The 27285-nt window shown below is 34.8% G+C and overlaps 1 protein-coding gene across 1 annotated transcript; it reads right to left on the bottom strand.

Annotated features, from left to right (window-relative positions):
• Positions 1 to 364: 364 nt before the first annotated feature.
• Positions 365 to 27285, bottom strand: LOC138331705 (uncharacterized). Its single transcript, XM_069279452.1, has 3 exons — positions 27200 to 27285; positions 18024 to 18086; positions 365 to 4911 (listed from the first exon to the last, which is right to left on the bottom strand). The coding sequence occupies exons 1-3, from the start codon at positions 27276 to 27278 to the stop codon at positions 3167 to 3169; spliced, it is 1887 nt and encodes a 628-aa protein (XP_069135553.1). The 5' UTR covers positions 27279 to 27285; the 3' UTR covers positions 365 to 3166.

Here is a 27285-nt window from a genome sequence, read left to right as displayed (position 1 = left end):
AATGTAATGAAATCGTGAATGACGGTATTCTAGAATCGCTCTATCTGTCTGTTGCTGCAAATGTAGAGACTCCAAATTGTAAAATGTCACTGCCTTCCTGTCTGCAAAAGGCGACTAAATTTGAGATATTTATGTGAATCACGTATTCTTCCTCCCATTTCAAACATTTGTTCTTCTCGATTTCTTCATTAACATAGCACCACATTAGTCTTTAACTTTCGGATCTGTCACATGTGAGTACCTGGTCACAACTTAAACTCGTCGAGCCAAAACTAGTTTCATAATTTAAGATCCTAGTTCATATGAAGAAACTGTTGCCTAAAAACCATTTTTGTCACAAAGATTTACAACACAATAAACGACACAGTTTGGCAAGATATTTTATTGATAACATTTACACGAAAAAAAAAGGACGATTTGTTTTTGTTTTAAAAAATACTCTATTCTTCTTAAGTACTCTATCGGCCTGTGCAGAATATCTGTATTGGTATATTACACCCAGTACGATTCTAACCAGTATAAATCCGAAGAAAAATGAAGTGAATTTAATTACTGAACAAACCAGATTAAAGTTGACTTTAAATTTGTCAAAATCTTCCCAAATGTTTGAAAATCTTCAAAACCACGTGAGAAAGTACCTAAGGATATTTCATCTAATATTAGTCCTGCATTTCAATTATCTAAGTTTATAGGAAAAAAACGAATATCAAAAATACTCATGAACCCATTTCTATCCATCCAAAAATAACGCAATTGAGCGCAAAACATACATTGAACAATTTTCTATGCAATACTGCACCGAAGAGTCAAACTAATATTGACAATAACTAAACATGTAGTCTAATTCACAGGTCTAAAAGACCACAAATTATTTATCAAGTAAAACTCAACACAAAACGTATATTAAGACAGTTTACATGTGGAGTGTATTCCGTCTTTGAATTTTAAAGGCCCACTACCTTTCCGAAACGGTTTTTGATTTTTAAAATGGGAATGTAAAGCGAGATTAATAATTTTGTCGAGTGGCAAAAGTTATTAACTTAACGTTAATACTACACTTATTATCACCTCCTAAACAATTTAATTAAAATAAATAAAATGTTAATTTTCATAACGCGGGTCGTCTTATGATTTCCCCGTCGTCCTAAATACCGCGCGGTAGTTGACTATCACTGCGGCAGACGGTAAAACAGCGAAATGACTCCCCATTGTTATCATATATTACGCAGGAAATTTAGCATATGTTTGGTGTTGTAACCTCATCTTAGGCCATCGGTATATATTTTCTGAGATAATTAATGTTTTAAAGAAATCTTTATATTTTGCTCCGGAAAGGTAGTGGGCCTTTAAGAGTTACCTCCCTTGAAGGTAGGTTCCATTGTGACGTCATTTTTGTGAGCGAAATTCACGTCGTTTACCCAGTAAAGTATGACGTTACGCTCTCAAATACATGACGTCACAATCAATACTAACCCGCAAGGACTGATAACTCTGTAATATGTAAATACAGAACAGAAAACTAATTAAAAATAATTAGAAACTGAATGTTTAATGAGCAAAGTAACATTCATAACGATTTTCATATACACAAAATGTATATACATACTTTTAAAAGTATTATTGTTAAATTAGAGGCATGCTTCCCCATAGATGTTTACTCTGGAAAACGTTTACATTTGTACATGTAACTCAAATATCATCAGTATTATTATCTTGAAGAATAAATTCCAATTAAAAACACTAAAATAATAATTTTCTGATAATGATCTTATAAACCAATTTCCAGCGTCAAACAATAATGTTTTCAATATATTAAAAGAAAAATATATTTTCTCTTATATCTTGATCATCGATTTCAGAAGATTAGAGCACGTAATGAAACCATGGATAACCGCACAATATTAATAAACACTCTATGATCAAATTAATGAATCGTAACAAAAATTCGTAACTGAATTAATACAGTGTTACAACCTTAGTCACCCAACTTTTAACTCGTACACCCCTGAAATTGCATACTGGACTGGTCTAGTATATGATTTTGAATAGCCTAAATGTGTCTTCAGGGTTGACAGAATTACATACCTTATTTCAACAACAACACATCTCAAATAATTACACTTATGCGTGCGTTAACGAATGACAAGATTATCAATCTTAAACATTTCATACACTATAATAGTAATGATAACTTGATCTCAATGATGTTTCCACAGCAACGACAATCCTTATTTCGTCACCGTCTGACACTACAAAAATTCTATTCATCAGTGCCAAACTCGGACCTCTCGAGAGAAAATGATATCACAATGTCTGCCAATACACTTCCAGCTCACTTCATATATATATAAACGTGTGTTCGACAGGTTTTTTGTCTCCTTCGTCTAGTACAAAAGCGCGGTGCATCGCCACTGACATGTGCTTCACAAAGACGCCCATGTCTTTGGCATTCATGGTCAATAGACGAACCATTGTCTGTTTAAAGCAGCATGTATTGTCCTGATCTATCTGAGCTGTACATAAATCTGACATAGATGTTTTAGACTAAGTGGTCGCTATGACATGTTTTATGTATATTCATGGATATATAAACCATTTTTTCTAACATTCAGTGTAGATCACCCCTGGAAACCACAGTGTCAAACTCCACTACGCTACATTTATCATAATGCAACACAGTGTATGCGGATTACGTGGATAATCCACGATGAGAATAGAAAAAGTATTTTATTTCCTTTCTAACATCTTTTTCTCTCATCATTATGTATATATTTTTTCTTTACAAAAATAGACTTATGACTAGTTGTTATGGCTATCGCGTTTTTTTCGAAAGTTTTAAAGAAGTATGCAGTTTGCAACCTTTTACATTATCCGGGATTACTCTAAACCGCAACATTAATTCGCCGCGATTTTTAGTCCGTTGACAGTAATCTGGAACTTAACAGCTCTACATTATGGACCAGTCTTCCAGGAGAGATCTTTTTTGGATGTGAGATTCGTGACCCTGAGTAAAATCGCGATCATACTCCAAACCCGAATGTCTGGACCTTGTGTCACGGATGGATGGCTGTTTGCTAAGATCTTTTTTGTGGAGTTCATCATTCATTTCTTGAGCCTCGAAATCTGTCATTTCCGCATCACGTTTGCCGATTTTAAACAATCTACCTTACAAAAATTTTCCCAAATTGTTATTTGATCCCAACATAAATGGACGCTTTCTAATTTCGTCTATGGTATCCATGTCTCTTTCAGTTAATTGCATTTCTCGTTTTCCAAATTTATACCCACTAGATAAAACAAAAGGCCGCTTGCCAAATTTGTAACCCCCTCCAAGCACAAATGGCCGCTTTTCTATTTCTTCGTCGTCTTTCATATCTGAACGCTTTCCAAATTTATACCCCCCAGATAATACAAAAGGCCGTTTGCCAAATTTGTAACCCCCTCCCAGCACAAATGGACGCTTATCTATTTCTCCTTCTTCTATATCTGAACGTTTGCCGAATGTATAACCCCCGCCTAACACAAAAGGACGTTTGTCTACTTCGCTCCCTTCAATGTCTGCTCGTTTGCCGAATTTATAACCCCCGCCTAGCACAAAAGGACGTTTGTCTACTTCGCTCTCTTCAATGTCTGCCCGTTTGCCGAATTTATACCCGCTTCCAAAAACAAACGGACGTTTTCCGAATTTATACCCTCCGCCAAATACAAAAGGTCTTTTTTCCACATCTGCTTGGGATTCGCGCTTACCAAATTTGTATCCACTCCCAAGTATAAACGGTCGTTTTTCAATTTCTTCATCATCCGTATTAAAATCGCGTTTGCCGAATTTGTAACCACCCTGCATAACAAACGGGCGTTTCCCGAATCTATAACCTCCGCCGAGAACAAAAGGACGCTTTTCTACTTCTGCTTCATCTTCAAATTCATCCATGCCTCGCTTTCCAAATTTATATCCACTGCCAAAGACAAAGGGACGTTTACCAAATTTATACCCACCCCCTAAAACAAACGGTCTTTTCTCAATATCATTCTCACTTTCACCCTCGGACATGTCACGTTTTCCAAATAAATGCCCACCTCGCATAACGAAAAACCTTTTCCCGAATTTGTATCCGCCCCCTAAAACAAATGGCCGTTTTTGCATTTCGTCATCACTCCCCCTTTTTCCAAATTTATATCCAGAACCTAGCACATATGGCCCTTTGCCGAATTTATAGCCCCCACCTAGTACAAAATATCTTTTTCTCATATCAGTTTCTTCGTCGGATGTGTCACGCTTTCCAAGTCTATAACCACCACCTAGTACAAATGGACGCTTCCCGAACTTGTAGCCGCCGCCTAGAACAAATGGCCGTTTTTGTACATAACCCTCATCCGTGTCTCGTTTACCAAACTTATATCCACTTCCAAAAACAAAAGGTCTCTTCTGTAGTGTTTCCTCTTCATCCGCACCAGAATCTCTTTTACCGAATTTGTATCCCCCTCCTAGAACAAAGGGTCGCTTTTCTATCACGGTATTTGTATCATCTTCATCATCATCGTCATTGTCCTCTCTTTTCCCAAAGTAGCCTCCACTTCCGAACACGAATGGTCTTTTTCCGAATTGATGCCTTCCGCCTCTAAACACAAACTTTTTATCGGCCGATATTCCATCCGCCTCAGGTTCACCAATGTTTAAATATTGTTCTTCCGAATTGTCATATCCTTGTCTCTCGGAGTGTTTACCTTCAGGGTATCCATATGCATTTATGTCGTCATCTTTGCCTTGATTTCCGGTTTCTATGTCCAAATCATCGTATGGACTTTCTTGAAAAATATATGGCTCTTCGTCACCATTTCCATCTGTTCCTCCTGGGTAATTTAGAGCTTGGTTCCCGGGTGACTTCTCTGTTTCGTCATAGTATCCTGAAACTAAAAACAGAAAAAAAACATATTAAATACTTGATAAAAGCATGTTTTGTTTGTTAATGTATTAATATGATGTACAGGAAAATCACTAAATTTGAAAAAATAACGCAGACTAATTTTCGTTAGACCACAATCAAAGTTACTTACATGTATGTACTTCGTTTCATTCCGTCAATACTAACGAGGTGAATCGAAGGGAAGTAACTCAGACATATCAGAAAGCAATTATCTTACATTTAATTTTTATTCGAAACAGCCCTTTTTCCTATCCCTTTGGCAACGCTGATATCTAATTTAATCTCAAAGTTTCTGAAATCATAGTTACACCGGTTAATGTAAACCTCTACATTAGATTATCAGATACATGTTTACCATACACTTTACTGAAACCATTATTCCCTCCACATTCTTTGCAACTGTTTGGCAACACTGAAATGATTTAACTTAAATGCCAAATATCTGAAATCATAACACTAAATATTACCGCCGGTATCTATTTGTTCACGGGTTAATTATATAATGTGGTCATATACATCAGATCTATACGTTATCAATGTCGAAGGTCATCTTTGATTCAGACACTTCGGCAAACGTTTGCAACAGAAATCATTATTTAAGTACTGGAAACACAGCTAATAAAGCAAATACATATTTTGCCATCCTATTTCGCCCTTGTAGGATTGTGGGATAACAATGGAAGTGAAAAAATACCATTTCAATAAGATACAGTATTAACCGGTTGTTTTCGCGGGGATGATATTTTCGCGATTTTGCGAAACATTGCTATGATCGCAAAATATGATCCGCAAAATATTGAAATACAGAATCATATCTACCCTTAAATGGATATCGCGAAAATTTATAATTGCTAACATATAATTTTCTCTTTTTTAGATCAAATCGTGAAAATTTTGGTCCATGACAAAAACCGGCTATACGGTATTCCCCAACCCCTAAAAGCAAGAAATACTCGTAAATAAAACTTATTTATCTATATTCTATTTCCCAAACTCCAGTGAAGATAATGTGGTGGATACTGGTGTATTCTTTTTCGAATACCGGTTATTTTCGAGAAAATGATATTTTCGCGATTGAGTGGGACGTTACTATGATCGCGAAAATATTATCAGCGAGTACCTTGATACACAGATCGTGAAAATTAAAAGTTGTTACACAACACATACACTTGGTATTTAGTTAAAAGTTATCTTATTAGTACTTCGCGTTGTGTATTACATATTGTTTGCATGCTCCACTTCCTAACCCTCGGATCTCCCGTCCGGGAGATTTTGCCTTGTGGCCTACATCCTGGAGTCTCTCTCTCAACTCCCTCAATCCCCAGTATATCTATCAACCTTACACCTACTGCTCCACGCCCCTTTATGAATATATTAAAAAGGCACGTGCGTCCCAAAATATCTAATCCCCATCTAAGTTAAACGTTACGCTTTGCTGCGTTATCATGTTGGCTGTACCGCTGACCGCTTTGATAAACTGCAAGTCAGATTCCGCCTTGCTCATCTTGGGTATCATCTCCCAAAATGACAGACTACGTGATACCGCGCAAGGCAACACTGCTGCTTCTGACTATCACAGATCTATACCTATCAATCTATTGTTTTTTTTTGCTTTCCCATGTGTACTGACTGTATCAAATGTACTTTAGTGTTACTTAGTGTTACATACTAAATATCGGCCCATTTTGTTACAAAGTAGCTAAGATTTATTTTTCTCAGTTTTAGATATAGGCGCGAAAATTTTGACCATCTTAAATAACCGACTTTACGGTAATATAAATGACCAGCGATCTCATCTGATAATAACTTGTAATTCATTTTTTATATTCTAAAGTAACATTATCAAAATGTTGATGTCTTATAGAATTTTTTTTTAAATCCAAAATAATGATGACTTATTTTTTCAGTTGATCTCGACTATGGATGAGATGACGCAACTTGCGTATGTTTCAATTGCTATATAACTGTTAAAAGATATGTCATTTTTAAATGAATACAAAGGTGTATAAAATGAAAGTGTTTTAGTCTTCTAAGGAAACTAAAACTAGTCTGAGTTATCCCAGCGACGATGTTAAGGAATTATATAATGATTTATGAAACTGATATTCTTGTTTAAAACCCCATAGGCTATAATTCATGATCAGATTCTTTTATCCTGTATCGCGTTACAGCATCAAGTTGGCTTTGCGAGGGATGGAATAGTGCTCGAGCCGAAGGCCTCTTGGTATTTGCGAGGAATGGAATAGTGCCCGAGACGAAGGCCTCGTGGTATTTGCGAGGGATTAAATAGTGTCCGAGCCGCAGGTCTTATGATATTGTCGAGGGATGGAATAGTTCCCGAGCCAAAGGGCTAATTGTATGTTTGAGGGATGGAATAGTGCCTAATGGTTTTGCCGAGAGATGGAATAGTGCCCTATCCAAAGTCCTTATGATGGAAAAGTGCTCAAACCGTATGCCTTAGAATATTGTATCTTATCAGAAGAGAATAATATGAGACAATGGTGCCATTTCAACTGGGCCGTAATGGCATGAGCACATGGCTCCAACATTTCTAAAGTATTCGCCGCTTTATTTATCACATTATAATTAAACTATTTCAAGCGATATTGTGCAACGTTATCTTTATTTTCGACGAGATCCTATGTCATAAACTCAGTAACTAATCTCCTCTCTACCAAAACAGCTTGTTTCCTTTACCCATATATCACAGTCTCTGCACCATTTTGACGTCTTGGTCTGTGACAGCGTTATTTGTACAATGACGTTATGTAATAGTGACGTCACAATAGATTCATGTTCAATTTCGCGCCACTCCCCGGAGTGCCCAGAGATGAAGGCACTATTTCAGCGTAGTACCTATGTGTGTAGCTAATCAGAATCCAATATTCTATTACGTAATGTACTAAATTACGTAGGGGCACACATCATACGTCAGCAATGGTTTCTGACGTCGTAATGACGAGTGTTTCTGTTTTGAAAGTGTTTATGACGGCGTAAGAGTCACATATCATCATGCAATATTTCAGCCTTTCCTATGGTAAATACGGCATTTACATGTAGTGCTAAACTTTCTATCATTATTGACCTTATGACGAGATGAGAAAGCATCAATATCGTACATCGATGTTAGCGCTAATACAAAAGTACTTATATAGTATCATCGACAGACAAGGGGTTCATGTGATTGTATATCCATAGAATTTGTCATTCATGACTCATTAACAACATCACATGACCACACAAATTATTACCATATCATAACAATGATAAACTATTGTTAAAGGGTCGTTTGCCGACGATATCAAATCAGAGTGATATAAAATACATTATGTACTGTTATGAGCTAGGGAATTTACTACATGGAGTCCTTAGTAATTAACATGGATGTGAATAGCTACATATGTAAGTCATGCCAGACCATTTGCATCTAATGGAATGGAAGTCAAAATGAAGAATAAATCGTTCCGACAATAATCATACAATCAATCCGAATAACAGTAAGAATTCCGATTCTATCAATTGCCTGTTCAGATTAGGTCTGTTCTGATGACAGAAATGAGACCATAAATATATTGGATGTAGCGATGTGTGTATGCTTTTAGATAGAAAATTAACTGTATCTCAGGCTTTCTTCGTTTTTCATTGGCAAAATAGTTTCGGAAACAAAGGTTACATGAGAAAGACTGCTTATAATCATATGGAAACAATGCAACTAACTATAGCTTTACCTACATTATAAATCCTACATATAAATAATACTTTTCCTTCAAAGAAGAAATTCAATTCTAGCAAGCTTCGTTGTAATATTTTTGTCAACTACGAACATTTCGAGAAGGCGCCAACATGCTTCTACAAGAGAAACTCAAGTGGAAACAGCAAGACCCATCGGCATCAATATCGTCAATAATGGTCCGAGAAATTGCTTTCGGAAAATAAAAAGCGTTCGAATTTCAAAGGCATAAACATTAATCACGGTTTAGCGTAAGGTATTAATCAAAGAGTTCAAAAACGAATGAAAACAGTATCGTGTGTTTGAATGATCGCGAACATGAGCTAAGTGTCTTGTTATTGTGTAGTTGAATAATGAAAGGTCCAAACCTTAAAACAGAATGCCTGCAAACTTTTAAATAAAAGCGCAACGAGGAATCTAACAACTTTGTATATTATCACCACTGCATTACCTAGCAGTACTTATATGCGACTTTATAAGACATTTTTTTTCTGATAAAACATCAATTGAAGAAGGTCGTAACTGAACACTGAATAACTTGGTTTTCCTGCTGTTTTCCCAGAGCAAATATAATGCGAAAGTACATAACATCCAGAAATATGTATGTCTAAAAACTGACGTTCCTATACCTAAATTGAGGAGAGGAGCAAAAAAAAACCAAAGTACACTTATTTGTATATTGAGATAGTTTTGCAGTATTGATTTTTGCCCAAACGAATCTAAATCAGCGAATATGATATTACTTCCGACATAAATATTACCTATTCATCGCCAATTTATAACCCTTCAGAAACCATTAGCGAGGGCAACGAAAACCAGGTCTTGTAGTTGTGCCAAACAACAACTTTACTCTCTGAATTCAGAACAACAGATTCTGCATAATATCGGGTCTCATATTTTCTATTCTTCTTTAAACAATTTCTCCTTTTTTGTCTGTTTCTTGAAACTTGAAACTCCGCATTGCCTTGGATTTAGCAATCTATGAGTATGAAATACTAGAATATGAAATAGATCACATGGGTGCAATCTTTTTGTCATTTTATTTTAATGATAAAATTCTTTTCCTGTTTATCTGACAATTACACGCTGTGTTTGTAAATTAAGATATATCAAAAGTAAGCTTTTGTCAGATACATAATGTATACTTTTAGTACTATTATCAAAATATAGCAAATTTTCGCTATCGAGTGCTATTTAATGTATAAATTTAGAACAACTCAGAAAATGATAATAAGTTTCATTTTCTGCAAAATAGATACAACAATCCGTTTGAGTATTGCTGAAGCAATATAAGTAGGTGTCCCCTGCCGATCTTCACATGGGTATCACAGTGTACGTTTTGAAATTTACAATTATCTTTGCAGTTGTTTTTTAGACCCGATATTCAATTCTAAGCTGTGGTAACTCCTTTAGAAGCTACCGTTGTATGTTTCCACAAAGTTCATTGATCCGTCTGGAAACCAACATCCGGACGGACAAACAGACAGACAAAAAGACAGAAGGATGGACACACGGAGACAAACAATGTGGCCGCCATCCGGTTCACCGGCAGGGGACTAAAGTTTTTCCCGCAGGAAAGATGAAATTTCTTTCGAACACAACTTGTTAGATACAGGACGTGGAGGCGTGGTAAATGGAAAACAATTTATCACGGTTTTATTCCACAGTATTGTATATCGTGTGGGCTACACTGAAGATGATACATAATACGGTTCGATATGTGGTCTCCGGCCATCCGATTGATCTGCCATGTTTATATGTGAAATAATTACAACCTGCCCTTGGCACGTAGAAATGCTATTTAATATTTTCGTTTGTACAAAATGAGTCTGAATATTAATAAAATGCGATTTTATCTACGAGGTAGTAGTGGTAATGTGGTTAAAGTGTGTTACATTTTGGACTTTTCACTATTCCTTTTTGTTCAAAACTAGTGTCTGAAAATTTGACAGAGTTATAAATGATATTTAAGAGAAAAAAATCAGTATCAACAGTATACCTCTTTCACCTAAGTTGAACGCATCGCAGATTCTTTTAAGTTTAAATTGGCTAATTCAAACAAACAAAAACACACGAAAACGTAATGCGCTCACACAGCTCTCAGAACAAAACAAAACAGTTGCTTTCTATTTGATGTACATGATTTATATAACAATTTGTTTAGAAACATCATTTTTAATCTGAATTTAGATATAATTTTCACATCTACAGACATTAACTGGTTGCTGCTGTAGGCTTGACACAACAATGCGATGATCACAGTTTCGTGTTTAACAGGTCCGCGTGGAAGGTAACGTCCTTAGGTGATTATTACCCCACCTGTTTTTTTTTTTTTTTTTTTTTTTTTTTTTTACTTCGGGCAATGTATGTGTCTATTTGGAAGAAATTATTGCTTTAGAATAGTATCCCAGAGCTGTTCGGAAATACAAAATCTGAGTCATTCAAGATGGTATTTGCAAGTTTTGTAATAATAAGCTTTGTATCTATACTTATTTTGCGGGGAATCTATCACTGCATTGGAAATTAAGTAAATCTAGACATATTATTGTACAGCGGAGTGTAGTCCAGGATGATGGTATTCAATAATCTTTTTCGAAACAATGAACTCGCATGAAGGCGAACATCTTGAGACAAACATACAACAAAGTCTCAATGCGAAAACCTTTGTTCTTTAAAGCCGTGTTTACTACAAGATTAAACCAGAGAATAATGTGCAATACGATAGACGCCCTTAATGTAATTCACTAAGCACCATCCCTACCAACAAATAAAATAAATAATGGGAGCTTTGACCTTGATCAATGTAATTACAATATGTATATCCATCACTGATGAAATGATTGCCTATCCGCGAGGCGTTATCTTCAAGCGTTTAATATATTCATTGAATACAAATAGTGTTTTGTAAACCTTGTAATAAGTCTGGAACAATCTGAGGGATCTCCGCACAATACGGGGTCATTAGAATCCCGAGAGGTTACGAATAGATTTTCGATGTTAGTGGTGCATGCTTGTAAGCTCGTCCGACACTTCTATGACGCCAAAGCATTATTATTAGTTTGGTTTGTTCACAGCTGGCAGCATGATATAATGCAGAATTCGATTTTGTTGTTGGATAAAAATGGTAAGATTTTAAATCAATTTGGTAGAATCGGTTAAAGCCAAGAATACACACATTGATAAAAATACGGGGAAAGTGGAAATATTAGAAATTAGATTACATGTATCTACAACCGCTACCAATAAAACGTTAAGATAACCATACTCTGTATCAATACGATGCTAATGTCATTCCACTTTACATGCTTCAATAAAAACTCCCGAGAACGAACTAACAAGTACATTGTCTCCAGTCATGCTTACTCTTTGTCGCTGCCGTCGTTAATATATTCTAATGACTGCCGATCGCCTTTGATCCGCCTGTCGCTTGACCATACGCTTGTCCAGTATCTTCCTGTGTTTTAACGAACATCTCCGTTAAGTCTGTGTAAGCCATTGTCCGGTAATTTTAGCTGGACTGTGTAAACATCCCTAACGAGTGTCTAATCGCACTTTATTGCTTAAAGGCGAGGTTTGTGGTCATCGCTTTTCCCAATCATGTATGACATCATTGAATGGCGAATTCTCATGATTTGTAATATTCTCATGATCTGTCATATTCTCATCGTTTTGTAGTAATACTTCCTTAAATGGTTTTAATGATCAGTGTAATTTCACTCCGTTACCTATTATATAAATGGTATAATTAATCCAATGGCGATATCATATTGTATGACATATCCTTATCATGGATCTGTTATGCAGGAGTACTTCATTTATACGAGTTCTAATTCGCAGCACTATATTTCTTCTTTGTATATTTGTTGTCAGTAATGCATATTGCTATTAACGGCATCTTCTCTGAATATTATGTAAGGGTATCGTTCATATCGTGCATTGAAAAACCAAGTAATAGAAATGTGCATATATGGTTAAGTACTGCGCAACTTCAATAGCTGCCTAATCTTTAACCACATTGACCATATACACCTAGAGGAGAAAATATATATATACCGACATTACGCCTCCATTTGCTTATGTTGTTTAGAGATTTTCTAAATGAAGATTTTTTTTTTTACATAATTTGACATTACTTGACGATATCATATAATTATGGCATATAACTATGATCATGCAATTTGATGATTTTTTTTGTTATATTTCTCATTTTTTCAGTTGCTCTGTATTACCAAACCTGTGTCGATTTGTTTCGAAATTCAGACAGAGATCGATAGTGTTACGGTATTGCTAGTGAAAGGGCCATTCATTAAATTCATGAGACCATTTACACCTTTATGTTTGGCAGAGCTGACAACGTAATCACAATTTATGATCGATTTATACGAACAATTGATCAACAAGTCAACACTCAATAAACAATACAATCATCTTAATTCTATGGACGATACTATGATTTATAATAGATTTGACGGCAACATTACACGTAGTTTGGTTTAAAATTAGTATTTATCACCCATTTACGGCGGCTTTGTACGCGATGTCAAGAGCATAATTTATGTCAATATCTGATGAAGCAATTAAGAAAACAATTAATCTTAATTTACTGATCATTTTTAATACAACATCTTAATCAACGCCATTTTTCTCTCTCTGGAACCCTTAAATCTAAATCGGGACCTTTAAGCATCAGAGATTATGCGAAACAATGCATTGGAAACATTATATTGTCAACAGGGTTTTACTATTAGGGCTCAGTGTGAGCAAAAACCTTTATAACAGCTATCCTATGTTATTTATGCCATAAATAAATTGTGTAAATTTTGTGAAATGATCTAAAATTGACCACTTTTGTATAAAGACAACCTACTTTATTCAATTACTTTTGGTCTAAAACGACTAATTTGAAATCATTTAACCTCTGGCTGTACACAACGTTGTCTTCATAACATGGGTGATATATATATTGAAAGGTTTGACTGTATTTGATAATATTATGACTTTGTCCGACATTATTCCGTTAAAACGAAGAGATGTATGATCGATAGCAGCACGATAACTTAAAATAATGTATTCACTGATTGATGTCAAACGCTTTGCTAGACGGAATCGTTTTAGGCATCAGGACTCTAAATACAATATATATTGTCTTTTTCTCTAGTATAATCTATGGATTATGACAGATGACGATGCTTGATGTCTATCACTGCCCTTACACAACATTGTATACATAGCTGCTTTAGTTACATAATGCCGATTGATTGGCATTCCAATCATGCTATTATTATAACTGACTTTTATTGACCGTTCATTGACAGTTCCGGTAAACTACAGGATCATTGGCCATGATACTGATAAAGCATTATTTATATATTAGATTTAGTTAGCCAAATGATCCGGGAGTTTGTTTTCCGGAGATAAGACAAATATCTTTATGAGTTCGACACATTCGTGGAATGATACATTATATGGTACATTCAACATACTGATGTAATACAAGTCTGATCAATCCTCTAATGGAAACCAATCAATACGACCAGTGCTTTTGTTTGGGGATCTATTGCTATTAAATCTACTGAATTTCGATTAATTATTGAGTTATATAACTAAAGTATAGGTTTTCAATATAACACTAAGGAGAAAGACGGATAATTCAGCTCAAATCCCACCAGGGTAGCCATTTTTAAATAAGGTACATTCTGCAGTGAAAATCGTGAAATTCAAATGTTTTTATTTATTCATTATTTCATTAGATATTTTGAACCTAAATCTCAACCTGATTTTCCAAATTTATTAAATTGTAACTCAGGGTTATTTACCTGTCAGAAACTATCTTTTGTTTTGGAAATGCATAACTAACAAGCCAAGCGAGTGGTCACTTTACAACTATATTCGGGGCTCAATCCTCTACACACATAGCCAAATTATATAGTGTGTCTTTCGTTAGGCTGGCTATTCCTTTTACAAAATTATGTGTCCATAACAATTGTTATAACCATAACGTAATGGCAGATAAAAGGAGAATGTCAACAGATTTGATAAATGTGTAAATGGAATTCGGTAGTCCAGAAAATTCACAAACCGGACGGTTTTGGCTATAAATGAAAGTATCAGGATTATCGAATGTCCGATGTTTTTTTAGTTGAAGTGTTTTAGATACCAGTAACAATACAGTTTTGAGTCAACGACCTGCCACAATTTCTTATCCCTAGACTATATATACATTGTATGACGTCCTATTAGCCTGGTTGTCTCTAGCAACGGCGAGTCAAATGTATGGTATTGTTATGATGTTTCTTGGGTGTGTTGTTGAAAACGTTTATAAACATTCAGGTCTTTTATATAACCTTATGCGACCGAGCTTATTAGATCTGAATTGAATATATTCAGCATGCGATTTCGTGCTAAGAGGAAAGCATGTACGAAACTAATCATGCTTGGAAATAGGAACAAATCGGGTTTTCTTATGCAAATTGGGGCTCTAAGCAGGTTTTGGGGGAATTTGTAGACACGAAATAAATTAATCGGACCTCAATTTATATGTAAATTTTATATCCATAAAAAATCAGATAAACTTCAGCAAATATGCTGCTACTTTACAATATAATTAAGGAATATCTTGAATCCAAACAAGTGATTTATCCAGACAATTTGGCTGCATTCATTGCACTCCGCACGATTCTTTTTAGGCAACGTAAGAAATCTTTATACAGACACTCCTTGTGATATACAACGTGTACTTTCTTGTTATATTAGGATTACTATCAAAATACCTACTAGTATTCAAGGAGTTAATTATAAACGGTATAAATTTTGCTCTACTTTTTATTATAGGAATTCCATAGTGAGTTCGATCACGCTACCTCATTTGTCGATAATTTGTCTCTTTATCAATTCATTCAGGAAAAACATGAACCGTACTGATGGAAATTCAATTATGTACTGCATTGTGATATTTCAATAGTGTTTTGTCATTTTATAAGACATAAAGCAAACTCATTGCAAATACAATACAAATACAGCATTGTTTTCTCGGTTAACTTTATATGTATCTATATGTATCATGTAACTAAAACAAATGATAATCACCTGAGCAGGTGTAATGATATAGCATCTACTATAGAGTTAGTTAGTTTGGTAGGTCAAAATGTTCGCGATTTCAACCAGAAACGAGAAAATCAAAAAGGCCACACCGCCGACAAAGCATACGCAACAAAATAACTGATATTTAATCGTGAAAATATATGTCTAATTAAGACAAAAATACGTAAAAAATAAATCATTTTGCTTTTGGTGCATTCGCAAATAAGTGTTTTCGTCAAATGCCTAAGGCGTCATACTTTATTCCATATAGGGCATAGTGGCTTGGATTTATTTCGGGTTTGTTTGTTTGTTTGTTTGATTAATTAATTCATTAACGTCCTATTAACAGCTAGGGTCATGTAAGGACGGCCTCCCATGTAAGCGGTGTTTAGTGTGTATGTAGTACCAGGTGTGTGTTTTGGAATACTGCGGTATATTCATGTTGTGTCTTCTTGTATATTAGAACTATTACCTTTTTTATAGTGCTAAATCACTGAAGCATACAAACACACCCAACCCGGTCACATTATACGGAATACGGGCGAACCAGTCGTCCCACTCCCGGTATATTGAGCGCTAAGCAGGAGCTTATAAACTACTACTTTGATAGACTTTGGTGTGTCTCGGCCTGGGGATAGAACCCAGGGCCTACTTTACAGGGGCGAACGCTCAACCAAAGGCCAAAAGTGAGGCGGTGTCAAAGGAGACGTTAGGAAGAAAAAGGGTACTTTAGGAAGAAGAGAAAAGATAATATCCTAAATTTAATCACTTTTTTCGACCATGCGATAGATGCAGCAGGTATAATCTTACGCCCTTTATGTAGGGCCCTTTATTAATTATTTGTCATATGTTTATCTTTGAGTAAAAGAAAAAGCTCAAACTTTTCAATAGTGGCAATGGTGTCAGGTAAGTAACTTTTGCAGCTGGAGAAAAATACTGATTTGTCCATTCATGTTTTTGGCAGAGAAAAAATATCATTTGTAAGCGATATAGCATTTTTGAATCAATCGCTTTTAAAATGTGGCTGTATGGGTATATCAAAACTTCTAAATTTTTCGCGGGTCAATTTTTCCTGACCATTGCAATTTCCTATGAAATCGCAATAATATCAACCCGCGATATTGCCCGGCCATACGGTATGTGTAATACCCATTATATTTAAGCATTTACGCCACTATTTTTTAAATTTCATTGTTTGAAAATTGTGTGAATCCACTTTAAATGTATAGCATTGAACATCATTCAATGAATACAATTCATATGAAAATGTCATTACTTAAGAAACATAAAAATCTTGTTTGGTATTTGATGCTTCTAATAGAGATTATATGAAATTGGATCAACCAACCGTTTTCATGAAATCGATATGTTCAGAGTGAACAGTTTTACATGGTTTTGATCTTTTTCGCCCCCATTCAATTTGAATAATTGAGTTGTGGTTGCAATTTAAGCTTCACATGATTAATTTGTTTGCATGATATAACACAACGGTAGAAAGGCAATAGTTGTTTTTTTTAAATCTTTGAAGCCTTTGCATTTTATTTTCATTTCACTGACTAAATACACGCCAACTTGTAAATACAAACTTTTTTTCACGGAGTGTTTTGTTTCGAAATTTACATTCAGATTATTATATTGCACCTTTAAGTTTTTACATCCAAACAAGTTCTATTGCACTTTTAAGTTGATATATTCAGCCAACTTCTATTGCACCAGTTTTTACATCCAGGTAATTTCTATTGTACCTTTGAGTTAAATGCACCCATTAAACTGTTAAGTGGACAATGCCTTATAGCCTAGTCACATAAAATGATAAGATGATCTCTGATATCATTATGCATGTAAGAGTATAAAGCACGTTTTACGTTTTTCATTTAATTATGAATATACTATAATAACAAAACTTGCGGAAATACATTATCGATATTCCGGACAACAGATGAGACAGGTAGTTTGATTCTTTGATGTACATCAAAAGAGTTTGATAACAGTATACTGTGTTTGACGGTGACTTTACAGTAGGGTGTCACTGTCACCCAATAACAGTATACTGTTTTGACGGTGACAATACAGTTGGGCGTCGCCGTCTCTGTGATGTTCAAAGGAAGTAACTGCAGGGATGATATTCGTCAGATTGTTTTCATCAGAACTGCCTTCAGTTTTACTATCGGAATATGCAAGGGGTGGATATAACGATAGTGACCCCTGGTGTATCGAGGATGGCGACAAGATTACTTGGTATGACATAGATCATCAAGTGTATAGTGAATGGTGAAGAGTTTACTTACCATCAGCTGTAATGTAGGAGACGCATAGAAAGAGACACAGTGTTAGCCGCATCCTAGAAGTTTCTGTAAGAGAAGAAAATGTAAATAGTATAACAATAAGGTGTAGAGGGATGTGGGAGGAACGTATAAGTATTGGGTATGCCAATAAGTGTCCACAAATTCTAAATGCTAGATATATTGGAATTTAAATCTAGTTGCAATTTCATTAATGTGAGCGGCAGATATTTACTTTGAAGATTCGGTATTGTCTTTGATTTCAAGATCAAAGGGTTATATACACTGATTGTTAGCCTCGTTCTTTGAAAGCAAATGTAAATGGATGGAGGCTCATTTTGCAGCCAGGTTAATTACGTTAGTCTGGTAATAAAAATATCCTTATAGATATTGTCGATTGCTTGTACAATTATCACAGTGACTCTGGTTTTGGTGCGTTGCGATCAAGAAACGTGCTTTTATTATCATTAAATATACAATTTACCACAGTAATAATCTTGTTTTTCGCATGCCCTTCCTAAAATGTAATCAGAAAAACAAAAATGCTTCAAATGTTTGGTCCCTGTTTTCCTATTAATTTATTTTTTGTAGGAACAGTTATAATTGGTACATACATATTAGCGGATGGAATTATCTTAAATCAAGTAATCAGAAACGGTGAGTGTCAATGTAACACTGCTATGTATTTCTGATCAGCGAGAGCAGGCTTGGCACGTCATTGTGGATAACCAAGACTTACGGTAATGGTACAATGATGATAATACAGAGTACGTGCGTAATGTTTTATACATGTACATTGTATATCCAGACATAAATACCCTGTATAAATGTTCAGCCAGATCTGTTCAGCTGTTTTTATAACAAGGTCGATAACTTATCGATTTGGTTGTAACCTTATTTGTAATTTACACAAAACAACATTTCCTTTACTATTTGATTACATCAGTCGCATGGATCCTCCGACATCAGCAACCAAAGAACACGGAGTCGGTTTAACCCTATCCTGCTTTACATAAACGGAAAGAGAGCTGCATAACTGTATTCACACATTTGCATTTTGATTACAAGCGGAACTAGTGTCCCCCAGAAAAGGGAATGGCTGAATTAGAATACTGTGTTGGGTTTCCTGTGTTAAGTCAACTTACGCTACCGAAACAAAGAGGCAGCTTTGCAACACTACAGACGACATATTCATCACTGTGCTTCATTGCATTCGTATAAGACTAAACTAAACAAATAATTGTTTTCGCCAAATGCCTAAGCTTGGCGTCATTCATTTCACAAAAACGCGCCGCGAGTTCTTTCCGAATATTCATTAGTCAGTTATGCCATTGATATCATTATGACGTCACCAAATATGACGTCAGGCCTATGAATAAATGTAATTACAACGTAAATGGTTATTTAAAAAGGATGGGGAGGTTGTATGGATTCATTTACCGAGAACTGTCACCAGAAAAAAAAACGGTAAAACTTTCATTTCCTTTATAACAAGTCAACATATTAACCATAAAAACACCAAAAAATTGGCAACTATCAAATTATTTGCCTTTTAAAGAACAGTAAATTACTATAAAATCACGCAAAACACGTTACTAATAATCGCTTACGATTAACAAATGTATTTGCCCGCCAAGTTCGTACCATAACATCGATGATTAACCTTGTGTTAGACAGAATATTGTAGTAGATAGCTATGTCAGTGGTGCTTGCAATGCTATACGTTTAAGCAGAGTATTTTCCATTACGTCTCAAACGATGACCACTTTGCCGTCTGATTGGTAATCTTTTACCTACATAAATAAGCTATTAATCTTACCGGTGACATAGACAATATTCATAAACAAAGCTTTAATCCTCTCTTAGGTAACAAAAAATACCATGGTGTCTAGTATACAGTTGTCTTCTATCTGGCCCATGTAGATTAGATATAACGGCGTTAGACACAGCTCGTCACTGAAATTTACGTTTAAATTTTTGTTTTCGATGCAATCACATAACTCTTCTAGACGTTAGTTACATTTGGCAGAAAGGCAATGCCATTAGCCGAAACACAATCTGTCAAAACGGCATTTCCATTTCCCTGTCAGACAAATTTTTCTTTTCTATTTGATTTGATCGAAATGGATGGATATGATATTTTATTGCATAAGCATGGGAATAGGAATCGTTATTGAAATTTTAACACTGGTTAACAATGGTTTAGAAAGAAAATGCGAAATTTAAATGGACAAAAGAATAATGTCATATCAAAATGACCTTCCTGTATCACTTAAATTCTTGTATATGACATTCGCCTTTAAACACACACGAATACAAAGCATCCTCGATACTCGTCAATGATAGTAACCCCTGGAGTATCGAGGGTTACCACAATGTCACATAATACTAACAACGGGCGAGTTAAACTTCTGATTTCCGGGATGTAGGGATTAATGGACTGTGTGTTTTGGCCAGGTGGCAGGATCAAGCGTCTTTCTCAATCGGTCTATTGATCATAAAAAGTCAAAACAATCTATCTCATGTAATATTGGTCACAGTTTTCTATGGATATCGGAATACAGAAAAATATATGATATGATCAATCTTGTTTTCCATGAACATATATAATGATAAAGTTGCTTGCCTGGATGGCAATGACTAGAGCTGCTGCCTTAGACGGCCAGTGTCTAGTGGGGACTTATCTTGGTTCTGGAAACTATTCAAGTAAGCCAAAAACGAAGATAAAGATAAACAGTCACTAAGAGAAATCGACTCATATGAGCATAGTGTCATTTTCTATTGGGTCCCTTTAACATACTGGTATATCTGTTGTATGAATTGCTTTCTGCTCTAAGGCAATGGGTTCTTTCCAACTTTGTTTTGTTAAGCCAGACTACTGTCAATCAATTCTGATTACCATGACAATGGAAGGCATTCCGGTCTGTTTCTACAACAATACAATAAGTGATAATAGCTCTCTATTATGTTATACTTGTCCAATATGTAAGAATTAATCAGATTCAAGTCTGCAAGATAAATTTGCAATGTCTTTAAAACATTTTTATCTCGTGTACTTCTGAAATGTACAACAAAGATAGGTTCGTTTTTTGTTGTTTACAACATCACAACTCTGCATTCAGATGGTGTCGCCGTATATGAAGAATCTGGTCACGCGATGAAATTAAAGAACTATGGGTAATGAAATCTTGTTCATAGGAACGCATACATCAGGTGAAAATTTGATAAGACGTTATACTTCCTGAACAAGATTTGGTAAAAATTACCATAGACATTTTGTTAGTCCAGTCCTGAAGTTTTAATCAAATTTAAAGATAACACAAAATTTGTTTCTCGCACGCCATAGCAATCCAAAACCAATATCGATCATCTAGTCACAGATTCTGTTACATCCACTGTAACGTCTTCAAAGATTATTATTTTGAAGCAACTTCCTGATAACTGGATAGTTTTTATATGTGCATGATATTTATTAGATTTTCAAATATAGTTTCAAACTTCCATCTCCCTTTTATTCTTTTCTATTTTATTTATTTATTATTGTTCATTGTTTTACTTTGGCTTTCATTAATAAAAACAATTACCCAAAATAGTTAACCTTTAAAAATGTTGAATTTGTTGGGGTTTTTTTTTCAGAAATAGAATTAGCCTAAATGTCCCCCCATTAATATAGATAATTGACCTTGAAGCGATCTGGTAGACTACCTCATAACGTTAACAACCAATATCATGTTTGACTTAAGTTGTTCGGAAGACATTAGTGTGTACATAGCAAATCGTTTTTTGCGTTGGACTATTAAATAAGGTATTTCTACTTTTAACCTCTTGCAGTTAAGTAACATTGGAATATCGCTGATGTTTTTGCAACACCAACATAATTCGGTAAGGCATTCGCCCCTGACACTTCATAATGGAATGGTCTAGTCTTTGATTTCGAAGAGCCTAAGTATGTCTTCAAGGGTGAATGAGATAAAACCAAAACATCGGACAAAACTACGTATTCATGCAAAGGCTTTTCAGGAAGACTTTTTGTAAGAGGATACATCTGTAACATGTCTGTTACAGGCTACATAAAGATTATAAGCGCATGACAAAAGTCTGCAACAGATAGTGAAACTAAAAACTAGCAATACAAATAAAAAAACAAATAAGTATTTTGTTAGATAATCAGTTTATGAAAAAAATGAAATTAAAAGTAGAAATCACATCTATTTCCGAAAACCGCTCATTTGCATCATTTTGCACTCCTCCGTACCGTGTAAATGTATCATTCTGGTGTGAATTATGCATTTGAGTGGTTGGTTTTAATATGTAATTTGAGATTGAACTGTTTATTTTGTAAATGTTTTACCAACCACTTAATAATTTCGATCAATATTGTGACCTTTAGCATATAGTACACATATTTTTACACTAATAAAGTATATTTCTCCTAAAACCTTTCCCTTGAGTACGTGGTCAGATCCTTTCTATTATTCTCTTGATTTCCTCCGAAATTAAAGATTATATCAACAATGGCATTTAACATGAAAGCATTAAGCAAACAGCAAATATATATTAACAAAATATGTACGAGTTCAAGTCTTATAATTGGTAATTAGCTTATATTTAATCGTTACAACAAAGATATCCTGTTTTGAAATGTCTATACAAAAAAAATCCTAAATCTAAACTCTTCTAAAGCTCAATTTGAAAAATCAATTGCCCTCATTTGAATCGTCATCATTATCATGAAATTTTAATTCTACACATAAATTCAAAATCTGATAAATTATGAAGCGATGACACGAATTCTAATCCAAATTTATTCATTCAAAAACACCAATATTCGTCACTTGTTAATTTCAATGTGACCTTTAGAATACAGCACACAAATCGTTACACCTAATGTGGGCTATTTCTCCTAACACCTTTCCGTGGCGTTCGTGGTCAGATCCTTTCTATATGATTACATGATTCTTCAGTGAGTTGAGCGTGTGTCAACAATTAACACATATTGAGCTGTTTAGAAACATTAAAGAATTAAGAGTGTACGTTGTTAAGTGGTCCCCCCAATCTTCCTTCGTTGTGTATCACCTGTCTACAGATATCCATTATCTACAATTACTACCTAAAAGGTGGTAATGGCAAGCAGGCAGATATTCGACTAATTGATTATAAATAAGTGACAGCTACATTAAAGATGCTTCTAGATGTGCCGACATATTGCGGCCTGGCGAATCCACGTCACTTAGACCAGATATATATATACGACAAATAGGATAGTGAATGCTTTTCAATTTAAGATAATGGACAAGTTGTTTAACAGTAAAATCATTTCCGCTTGAAAGGTCACGTTTCAACCATTTTTTTTATTTAAGCCAAAAAACCTTAATGCCAAATCGAATCTTTTCTATGGACTCAATTTATATGTTAACGCTTCAAATTTATTGCATCTCTGTAGAAACTAGAGTATCTGAAGCATCGTTCAACTGTTTACTCCCACAAAGCTAAAATGCAAGCAAGCCCTTTCAAAATATAACATGATCTGGCGATAGTTAGAATAGTAAGTTTTGGAATTTAGAGTGATAAAGTATTGATAATTCAGAAATGTTAGAGCATAGTGTGAGATTACAACGTGTTGGGAACAAATAGTGTTGTCAATAACAATAACAAAAGGTTTAAGGTGTTTCATGCCTAAATCATATATTTAATGATGGTTAAAACTATAATAATAAGTCATTGAAACACCTACCAACGTTACCGGAAGTATACATCTACGCAATAACGGAAATATGTGGTAAGCGGAAGTTGAAAAGTAAACACTGCAGGAGGTTATGTTAAGAGATACTTGGGACAGAATGAATGATACTTGTTTGCATGCTTGACTATCAGGTAGTTCAGAACAACGAAAACAGCATAAAATGCACCTTTATTCTATCGGTGTGACGCAAAACAGAAATATCAATCTATCAGATTAATATTATTATATTACTTTTTAGTTTACGTCATTTGAAATAAATCTTTAATCAAATTCTGCATATCAAGGAACTTTCGTCACAGATATTGACTAAAAATAAATGGGATGCAAACAAATGAAAAATACATGATAATAAAAAAAATGTAAATTCAATACGTTTGCTACAAAACACTTTTAGCGTAATATAGATTTGAACAAGTTTGTGTTATCATATGTAACTACATTTGTATATGAACGACTCATAAGATATGAAAATAATGTCTAACGCTTCAAACACTTCAACAATGTTATCCCTATGATATATACGCTTATCAAATTGCCTATTTCAATACAAAACGGAATCTTATGAGAAATAGGCATACTCTTTGAATGACATGTTTACCAGTAAGCTACGCTTTGGGTATGAATTGCTGATTATCTGATGGACCTTGAAAACCGGAAGATATCTACACGCGCGGTCGTGTATTTTCTATAAAAACAAAAATTACTTTTACTTCATCAATGGGAATACTAAAAATAGCTTGATATGACGGATATAAAGGATATGAACTTAATTAAGCATCTTATGTTTATATTTAGCAAGGCCTGTTCTATCTTAACAAAATATTAGGCCATATCGGCCTTGCAAATTGTAAATAACTTTGACCCATGGATACTGAAGACATCATTATGGTGTATTTACTATAAACATCCTTATTTTCGTGGTGACTTTTTTCATTTGACGCGATTTAGTGTCAAAAGATTTTACTTCATCTTTGCTTACAGCATTTTACAACGGCAAGCGTAAAGGCTATCGCACACGAAAAATGAAAAAGGGGTATTCTCTTCAAAAACTTTAAGTTTCAAACTAAGTTGAGATAACCTTTATGTCATGCGCGTTTAAACCTTAAAATACCTATCATACATCGTTTGTATAGGTCTATACTATATATAGTAGGTTTTATCGATAACTGACAAAGCAATATAGAACTACTGTTGTTGGAATAGTAGCGATAAATGACAGAAAAAGTGGTGTTGTTCACGGTCCCTGACCCTAACCAGACATCCAAGAGATGACGTCCATATCTTTCAACACCTTCTCATTCGGTACCTTGTTAATATAGGGTTCGTGACATATCGGCCAACTCATTTACATCTTTTTACTGCAAACCACTTTATTCAAGCGAGATACTAATTTTCGCGTAATTTCGCGAGAGCGTTTGTACATGAATTCAAATAGTTCTCGAAAGGCACGTATACTGTAAACCAATTTTCTTTCGCGTGCGATTTATATTCGCGAATTCTGCGATCTAAGTAAATTCGCGAAAGTTTATGTCCGCGATATAAAGTTTACATCATTTACATTGACGGAAGATTCCATTAACTTTTTAAATCCGCGAATTTCTTTTGAAAAAGAAATCGCGAAAATTAGAAGCCGCGAAAGAAAGTTGATTATCAGTATATGAATGCACGATTGTCAGCCAGAGCATTTCATCGCGAATTAATGTATTTCTGAATATGTTGAAAACGTTCAAGACGCGAAATAATATGTACGTAATGATAGAGTTTTACAGTACTTATTTTGTATCCGAAAGTAACGTTGCTTTAACATTGGCAATGGTTTCGCACCTATTTTCCTAGTGTTTATCATGTAATGGACGTACTGTGTAAGATGATACTGTCGATATATAGAAACTTTCGTTGTAGTTGTGGTTGCTATGAAACCACGGATCTAAAGCAATAAAATGTATTTTATGCATTACTGTGAAATCTTCCCGTGAAATGATTTGAAAACGCGACAGAAAGTACGTGTATTTCATGCTACAAAGTAATGATTCCCTCTTTCACTGCTATATGATAAAGACACTGCCGATTTTTCTCGTGTAATAGATATTTACATTTACAAAAAAAAAGAAATCCTGGATGCACAAAACAATTGTAATACCTAACGACAATACTATATAAACGTCAATAGTATAGCAATGCATAACGTCAACGCTGTTATGCATTTATATAATATTTACAATAAATCCATTGTACATCAGAAAGTGAACGGGTTAATAGCAAAAAGCATCAACCCTCTTGAAAGTGGTACAAGGTCAATATCAAACCTCGGAGTAAGATTCTTAAGCTGTTAAACACGAGGTTTATCGAACTTAGATTTCTCAAACTTCTCTAGCCTTCGATATGGAGAAAAAATATTAGTCTCGCAGTTGCTAGAGAAAAGGTAAGTTTGTGTTTTACTGGCTAAGGAAAAGAACAGCATTCCCGCGCTACATTATGACGTGACGTCATCATTACTTTCGATCGACGCCAACTGCCGACGACGTCATCGCTTTTGACTTATTACGACATTTCCAAGAAGATAGCACTTCTAAATAATGGTTTCACCCTCTTTGTTAAAGTTTCAAGAAACAATAACCAAACATGAGTCAGTTGGACAAGATATCTCAACCCTCGTGTACGATTTTAGTTGCCAACACTCGGCAATTAAGCCTCGTGTTGACCAGACGAAATTTTACACTCAGGTTGTGATATTCCTGTCCATTAAAAAGGTCTTTCTAAGATGATCTTAATCCAGAATTCTATTAATTAAGTGCAACACAGTTGTCATAGGTGGAGGTAAGAAATTATTATTCCATAGTTAAATCAGGCATAGTTCGATCTCACCCAATTAATACCATATGCTAACCTTTCGCGGGTGGTTAAGATTTTGTCGTATTAACCTACAAAAAGTCAATACATGTTGTAATTGTCATCAGTTTTGACGCATAACGACGTTCCTGCATAATGGCGCAACGAAACAGGAATTTCATCTTCTTTTTTTACTAAGTATGGGAGAAAAAGAATCAAGCCTCTGGTTGACAAGCCAAAATTTTTCACTCGTGTTAAGATATACCTGTCCACTTGACAGACCCACGTAAAATTCTATTAATCAGCGCCCTAGCTACCACGAGATATCCCTGTGAAGTATGGGAGAAATGTTTCTCTATTTGAACATTCGTTTCCTTAATGTCATTCCTATATTGAATTCTAGTTTTTAGTGTTTCGCTATATATACGTTCCCAATAGAATTACAAAAAGAACTTAATGTAAGAGTCTTCTTTAAGTACCTTATCTAACACAAAACTCTAAGAAAAAACTTAAAAGTCCATATAGCAATCATGTAAGGAAAACAAACTAAGATGAAATAACGTTTCAATCATGCTACAAAGAACATTTATAAAAAGAAATGTGAGCTTACCCCTGCCGCTGGAGCAGAAATCCTTCATGCCAGTGTGATAATATTCTGTATACAGATGGTGTATAAATATGGACCTCATTACATAT

The sequence above is a fragment of the Argopecten irradians genome, chromosome 9, assembly GCF_041381155.1.
Source record: "Argopecten irradians isolate NY chromosome 9, Ai_NY, whole genome shotgun sequence".
NCBI lineage: Eukaryota > Metazoa > Mollusca > Bivalvia > Pectinida > Pectinidae > Argopecten > Argopecten irradians.
The sequence above is the reverse complement of the archived record's forward strand: the minus strand, read 5'-3'. Positions and strand labels throughout refer to the sequence as shown.